General features: G+C 33.0%; 1 protein-coding gene across 1 annotated transcript in view; it reads right to left on the minus strand.

The window, feature by feature from the left end:
• Positions 1-2,480, minus strand: part of LOC104608639 (uncharacterized) — a 69,658-nt gene extending 67,178 nt beyond the window's left edge. The window contains exon 1 of the mRNA XM_010274680.3: positions 2,162-2,480. Coding sequence (XP_010272982.1) covers positions 2,162-2,329 — 168 coding nt within the window. The 5' untranslated portion in view covers positions 2,330-2,480. The remainder of the gene's footprint in view (positions 1-2,161) is intronic.
• Between the last annotated feature and the right edge of the window lie 6,140 nt (positions 2,481-8,620).

Below are 8,620 nucleotides of genomic sequence, written 5' to 3' on the forward strand. Positions count from 1 at the left end.
AGGTTTCTTAAATTTTTCAGGTTTCCCAAAGACCACCCATCAAAATTAAGCTTCACTGCTACTTGGACAGAGGAAACTAACTCTGTGAAAGAACCTGCCTTCTAGTCAAGGATCTCTCACCACATGAGATTAGCTTCAAACCATGTCATCAAAAGAGAAAACACAGTGACAAAGTAAATCTACAGTTGTTCCTCAGCAATTTCTAATTGAAGAATCTGGTGTTTCTCTCCTCCCATATGGACCAAAGAATATAGTAAACCTCTATATAACCGCCCCCCCCCCCCCAAGAAAAAAAAAAAAAAAAAAAAAAACAAGAAGAAGAAGAAAATTTAGTAAAAAAAAGTAAAGGGTATCTACAAGTGACAGCTAGAGCATGCCACCTTTTCTTATCAAGTGTGTTGAACATGACTAGAATGCATCAAAGAACTACAACTCTTTTTTAAAGCTGAAGTTAGAGCCCACCTTGTGGGGTTAAGAACCGCTAGATTTATCCATGTAATAATGCCTTTGCTTGTTGAAGGTGATTCAAGAAATGTGATTGGTTGGGCTTCTAGCCATGAGGTGGGACCATGAAGATTTGCTCACTGTTTGAATGAAATCAGGAATTGGCAGCTGTTTCCTCTGTTTCTTATAGATGGATACTGAGGGAGTTTAATTCATGCAAATAAAATTAGAATGGAATTTCTTTTTTCTACCTTAAAAGCTTAACACGGACATTTTGCAACCTAAGTAGAAAAAATGGGGGAAAGAGAAAAATAGAAGAGAAATGATGAAATAAAAGTGTGTGTGTGTGTGTGTATGTTCCTCCTAAATGAAATTTATTTCCCACTGTTGTTTGCCTGGTTAATCCAAAATTAAAATTCACAAATAGTAACTGAGACTAGTCTCAGAGTCTTCTTTCTGGAACATAATTGTCCCAACCCTAAGGATAAATGGTTGAACTCAATGTCTAGGATGTCAATGTAGCAGATAAAATCTGAAGACTTTACAGAGAACCCGGCATTCCCTTCCATGATTGAGGGGTGGGTTAGGATATCCATGAGAGTTCAGTCACCATAAGCTAGATTTCTGGTGTGCATCTTGAACACCGCATTGAAGTGGGTCAGGAGATCAGCAAATTATTGACTGACTCTATTGCAAGGGTGGGAGTGGAACAGGCTAAGTTGTATAGGAAGCCCACATAAGAAAGGTAGGTTAAAGGATAAGGGATGTTGTAAAAACTAAAAAGGAGACAGGAGAGCTGCAGAGTTATATAATGGGTTGTGATCCTATTAGGGAGTACCACCATGCATCATAATGATTCATTTTATTTTGTGATTAATAAAATTGATCGTGGATCAATCAATGATCAAGAAAAACAAACTACTGAATCATGTGATGAATTTCTTTGAATGGCATGATCATGCCAAGGCAATAAATTTCAAATTCAATATGAAAGTTGAAACCTCCAGTTCAAGTTAAATTAGTTTGTCTCCCTTTTTTCCGATTTTGAGGTTAAAATAAAAAGAAGAGAACATAATAATGAATCACTTCTGGTTTTAGAGTAGGGAGAAAATCATTTCTCTCTCGAAGTGATGATAACCTAAGCTGCCTCCCCCAACAATCACGATATGGACTTTTTTCCAGTGCTATATGATGGCTTAAAGGAATGTCAGAATACACTTTCCCCTGTCTTTTTTTCCTAATTCATTGCCCAGTTTATTTGGTCGATTCAATTTGTTCTGGTATTCAAAGCAAGCACCAAAAACAAACAACTTTGCACCAAATTCGGTCAAATAATCCCATTTAGTCACTAAAATCGATTATAGCAGCTAGTTTATCACAGATCTCCAAGAACAGCATCTGCCAATCCAATCTTCCCAATCGCAGAACCCTTTTTCAGCTATAACCAAATCAATCCAGTGAAAGGGCAACAAATTACTATTCAATCCGAAGAGTTCAGAATCAAAATTTTCCCAACTACCCTTCCATGTCGTTCATGCTTCGAATTATCATGATACAGTAACGTACATATGTATCATAGACCCAATCAACCATGTCAAAATTAAGGGGAGAGGAGGAAATAGAATCATATCTAGGTGAAGATTTGGAAAACCAAACGAATTATAAGATAACTAATATGAAATAAGAAAAAGAACGGGGGAAGAGAAGGATCATGTACCGTCCAAATGTCGGCAGGGACGAGGATAATGATAGAGAGAGAACAGAACCATGCATAGGCAACGGTGAAGAAGACGTATCGGGGAACATACGGGCCTGCGAAATATTTCAATGTGAATATAACCATGCCCGTGGTGAGAGGAAGCGAGATCAGGTAGAAAACCCACATCTCTGCCTCTCTCTCCCTCTTTCTCTCTCTCCCTGACTCCCCGAAATGCAGAGAAACGAAGTAAAGGGAATGGAGGTGGGGGTTCCAGAAGCTTTAACGTGAAGAAAATATAGTAGAGAACCGGTCAAGCGGATCCAGAGAGGAGAGAAGCAGAAGCAGCCAACCGGCCTAACACAACAGCTTATTCCATTGTCTCTGCTATCACTTGCATCACACGGTATTGGCCGTACGCGGCTTGTATCGTGGCGCTGGCGCGCATATGAAAGTTGGAAGGTGGGATTTGTTGGTACCCGTCAGTCAATACGAGTACTATTGAGGTTCCTTACCCATCCTGTGGGGTGGATTTGTATCGAGCCGAGTCGAATAGTACGAGGTTCGAAGCAAAAATATTTTATAAAAATAAAAAAAATTATATATAAAAATACTTTTTTTATTTAAAAAATTAAAATTTATAAACTTTATATTATATATATTATTTTCTATAATTTTATTTTATATATATATTTGAACTTAGTCTCGAACTCGTTTCATTTATTAATTCAATCTATAAATTAAGTTCAAACTCGACTCAAAACTCGATTAAAAAAAAAAAAATCGAATCAAGCTTTTCACGATCAACTCATGAATAACTCGGCTCGTGGCCACCCTCGTCTGGAAATCCAGTTGACAAGTGAAGATGCCATGGATTATACTCTTTTGGTGCTGCTAATAAAAAACAAAAAATTCTTTTGGTGCATAACGTCAGATTGGAATCTTTTGTAACGAGGATTACAGCACAAACTATAACATTACATTGATCCGTTATCTACGGCCACCCAAGGCCCAAGGAAAGGAGGTCTTATCCTATGAATTCCTATCCAACGTTTCTCTCCGGCCCCAAGGAGAAAAACCCCAATTTACTGGAACTTGAGAGCTGGTCAGCTTGCTAGTTCTCCCTCCCCCAATTGAATATATTGATCTGCTGGACTCTTGGAAGGATATCACTACGGAAGCCTAAGGTGATGTTTGGAATCAACGATGATTCTTCACATTGATATTTCCAAATCCGGTGATTACTAAAACCAGTGATTTTCTAAAAATCATTCTTTTTTTTGTTATTCGGTATTATTTTTTCTATTAGCCTATTTTTTAAAAATCACTTTTGAGATTATTTAGTATTAACTAGCAGGGCACTGTGTGATGCATGGGATGGGCACTCCTCCTTGTCTCTCGTCCCCATAGTCAAGATACTATCCCATCCCTGTCCCGTCCCCAATGGTGAGACGGGTTCAAGGCAAGGCATCCATTCCTTGTCGGAATAGGGAATCCCCAAATTTTCCTCATCCCGAGGCAAGCAACCTAAAAATAATCTAATTTATGGATATTTTACAAACAGGATTATGGGAATTTTGGGGTATTTTAGGAATTGAATTATGATAATTTGGGGGTATTTTATAAATGGAATTGTGAGATCCTGGGATTATAATAACATGAGGAAAACTTAGAAATATTTTAAAAATCAATATTAAATATACGGATATTTTACTAATTTACCATCGGGTTTGGGGAAATATATGCAAACCCCATCCCTTCCTCGTCCCTAATTTGGAGAAAAAATATTACCTTTGTCCCCACCCTATTTCTTCCCCATCCTTATTTAAAATTCAAGAAAACATGCCACATTCAGGGTGGGGTAGGGTACGGCCTAATTTTACAAGGAAATTTGTCATCCATACAGTTCTAATAATTTTCTATGACTAAGTAACTAATAGTAAATTAAATAATAATAAATTACAATATTTTATGATAATTTCCAAAAATTATTGAAATTTTTGTTGATTAGCAAAAATGTATAGTAAATTAGTAATTTTCAATAACAATAAATTAATGTGAATTAAGATAAATTATTTACTTTTTAAGCCTAAATTATTTACTATTAATCAATGTGATGTAATTATAGTAAATTAATGTAATTATGGTAAATTACATTAATTTTAATTAAAAGTAAATCATTTGTTGTTAATTAATGTAAAACCAAGCATGGTTCAAGTCAACCAAGTGGTCTAGATTGGTGTGGATAAATTTAATATTTTTCCTAAATTATTTCATAATTTTTTATTAAAATAATAATAATGGATTGTTATTTAAATAAATATGAAATAATTTCTGGTAGATTAATTTCCTAATTTAATTTTCCTAAAATTTTTAATAATTATTTTGTTGAATAATAATAATGGACTATTATTTAAATAGTTTTGGAGAATATGTTTTCATAGAATAATGTCCTAATTTTTAATTATTATATATTTAAAAAATTATGGATTATTAGTTAAGAGTTTCCCTAAATTATTTGATAATTGTTAACTATAATTATTGATTTTATATAAATTAGTAAATTATGCCAATTAGTAATGTCTTTTATGAATAAATAATTATTAAAAAAAATTAAAAAATATTTATTAAATTACAATGATAAATGTAAATTACACTAAACATCAAAAAATTGAACATTTATTCAAGGTTCTAAACATCGATACAAGCCGATACGTCCTACTGGCGTATCGGACTGTATCGATGCTTTTTTATGTTTTATTTATTTTTTTAAAACCGAATCAAAGGGGTCGGTTTAAGTCTTGGCTATCCTCTAAACCATGGCCTAACTTGATACACCCCCTGTTGGGGTGTATTGGGAAGTTCCCAATATGATACATATTGGCCGATGGTATGAGAAAGTTGTTGATTGCCTACAAATTTTCTGCAATAGTAATTACGCTTCAAGCAAGATTTAACTCCTTTCATCTAACTCTAGGATCAGTTCTAGGGTGGATGCTTGGTTCTCTAACTTGTGGTGAAGTGGAGAGTGTATTGGGGTCGTGGGAAACAAATTCATGGCACATAAGACACGTAGGAGACTAGGAGGGGTTATGAAGATATTAGATCTGCAAAAAATTATGACAATGTTGTGCATGGCTTAGGAGAAGGATTTTGACATAATGTACATAATCTCTCAAGCTAGGGGATGAAGAAGAGTGAGGAGGGGTTGTTTTGGCCATGGACGAGTGAAGGTCAATGATGCTTGGAGTGTGATGGGGCATTCTCTAGGCTAATGGGGTAGAGTTCTCACCCTAAGCTAGCTTGTGTGCCCTTGTGTTGTGTGAGAAGAAGGGGGTATTTATAGATTTTTAATAAGAGAATGAGGGGTGAGATAGGAAGTCAAGGGAAATCAATGGCTAAGGTTTAAAGGGCTTTTGGAGGGAGAATGATTAAGGGAAGGGGCTGTCAAGACAGTTTTGAGAGAAATCCTCTCAATCAATCAAGAAAATAAGTGGATAATTTTACCAATTTACGTAAATTGGACATTCCAAGTTTAGGTGATAGGCTTGATTAATTGGGGCCACCTTAACTGGTCAAATTTTAAATTTTAAAATGATTCTAGAAGGTAGGAGAAAGATTTGGTCGTCAGATGCCCTAGGTTTGAAGTTATTGTGAAGGGGATTTCAAACGGAGGGTCCAGATCGAATCTAGCTTTGGGTCTCAAGATGGAGGGCTAACGGTTTTGGAATTGGACAATCTTGGTACCATTGGACTTGGGATTTCAAGCCCCATCCATCTACAAGGTTGGATTTCAGATTTCATGTGGCATAGGATTCCTGATAAAAAATGATCTCGATTAGATGATTGGAATCAGTTTCGACTTTAGGTCTTGAGATTAAGGGAAAAATGGTGTCGGATTTGGGTGATCTCGATGTTGTCGGATTTGGATTTTTAGGATCTATATACCTATGGTTTTGGATTTCTTATTTTATCTGAGATGAGGTTCAAGATCAAAATGACCTCGATTGGATGGTCAGAATCGGTTCCGGTTTTGGGTCTTAAGATGAAGGGGTAAACAATGTTGGATTTGGGTGATATTAGTATGTTTGGATTTGGATTATCGGTTTCTACGTACCTATAGTCTTGGATTTTTAATTTGATATGAAATGAGGTTCATAATCAAAATGACTCTGATCGGATAATTAGAATCAGTTCTAGCTTCGGATGTTAACATGAAGGGGTAAAACGGTGCTGGATTTGGGTGATCTTGGTGTCATTGGATTTAGGTTTTGGGCTCTACCTACCTATAGTATTAGATTTCTGATTTGATATGAAATGAGGTTCAGGATCAAAATGATCCCAACCAGATGACTGAAATTGGTTTTGGCTTTGGGTGTTAAGATGAAGGGGTAAATGGTGTTGGATTTGGGTGATCATGGTGCGGTTGGATTTGGATTTTGGGCTCTATGTATCTATGGTTTTGTATTTCTGATTTGATGTGAAATGAGGTTCATGATCAAAATGATCCTAATTGGACAGTTGGAATTAGTTCCAGATTTGGGTCTTAAGATGAAGGGATAAACGGTGTCAGACTTGGGTGATCTTGGTATTGTTGGATTTGGATTTTTGGGTTCTATGTACATATGGTTTTGGATTTATGAGGCCCCAACTTTTGTAAAATTCTAAAAACACCCCCAAGTCGGCTAAGAGGTTAACTGAAGCATGCTTGAAGCTTGAAGTGTTGTAGAAAGTCTAAAGGTCACAAAAGATGGGGTGTCTACACCCCCAAATTGTCATAATACAATTCCTAAAATATCCCAAATTCCCATAATCGTATTTGTAAAATATCACCAAATTAGATTATTTTTATGTGATTGCCTCAAGTGGGGAAAATTTGGGGATTCCCCATCCCTGACAGGGAATGGGTGCCTCGCCTCCAATCCGCCCTACCATCGAGAACGGGGCAGGGATGGGGTAAAGTGTCTTGACTATAGCGGCGAGGGACAAGGAGGGGCACCACATCCTGTGCATTGCATGGGGCCTTGCTAGGTATAATTGCTTATGTGCTTTTGATAATTTTTTTAAAGTTATAACATAATTTTGTTATTTAATCTATCTTTTGTTTTCAAAATAATATATAAGATATGATTCAGTTATTAATATTTTGATATCTAAAGTATTTAAAAATTAGTTATTTACAATATTATTTAATTATTTAACTAATACCGTCATTTAAAATTTTAAAATATTAATTATTTACTAAATTTAGTAATCCATGAAATTATAATTTATAATATTACTACATAATTTCGTTAATTTAACTATTTAAAAACTAGTTATGTTAAATATTTCATTATTTAAATATGTAAATAATATGTAAAATATTTAATTTTTTTGTTATTTAAATTTTATTTCTTTAAAGTTATTATGTAATTTTAAATATTTTGTTACATAATTATTTAATTATTTTTAATATTTTGTTATTTAAAAGATTTTTTTATTTCTGTTTTTAAAATATTGTTTAGTTATTAAATTGAATAATACATAGAATTATAATTTATATTGTTATTACATAATTTCATTATTAATTTTGTAAAATATAAAATTATTATTTCTAATATTAATATTTTTTAAATAATACCATTGTTTAAAATATAATTTATAATTTATACTATTATTACATAAATTCATTATTAATTTTGTAAAATATAAAATTATTATTAATTCAAAAGTTATGAAATCTTTTATGATTATTATTCTACTCTTAAGAATTTTTTTTTAAATTTATTACATAATTTCGTTAGTTTAACTATTTAAATTTTAGTTATGTTAAATATTCCATTATTTAAATATTTTTTATTTAAATTTTGTTTCTTTAAGGTTATTATGTACTTTTAAATATTCTGTTACATAATTATTTTTCTATTTTTAATATTTTGTTATTTAAATCATTTTTATTTATGTTTTAAAATATTATTTAGTTATTAAATTAATTGAATAATCCATAAAAATATAATTTATATTGTTATTACATAATTTCATTACGAATTTCATAAAAATATAAAATTATTAATAATATGATTATTATTAAACCTATTATAATTATTTTTGTGTGTTTAGTAAATATTTTAAAGTTATTAAAATAATTTCATTATATTATTTAAGTAATTGTTAAATGTTTTAATTGAAACTTTCTTTATATAGATATACATGAAAAGTGGGGAGAGGATAAATAGGAATTAGAGATAATTTAGGAGAAAGTGGGGGATAGTTACTTTTCTAATAAAAAGGAGAGGAAAAAAATAGATAAGCCATGTTAGGTGGCAATTCCTAGTGCTTCTAGAGGGAATCTTGCACCCCCTCTAGAATTGCTTAGTTTGGGTGATGGGAATTCAGCTTCGGTCAGGGCAAAGCCCGTTCGAGCAGCCTTTATAAGTTATAACCTTACATTGAGAATATCTCCATACTTATGAATTTTATTTAATGGGGAGATATTCC

Source organism: Nelumbo nucifera, chromosome 1 (genome assembly GCF_055504915.1).
Source record: "Nelumbo nucifera cultivar China Antique chromosome 1, China Antique-T2T, whole genome shotgun sequence".
Classification (NCBI taxonomy): Eukaryota; Viridiplantae; Streptophyta; class Magnoliopsida; order Proteales; family Nelumbonaceae; genus Nelumbo; species Nelumbo nucifera.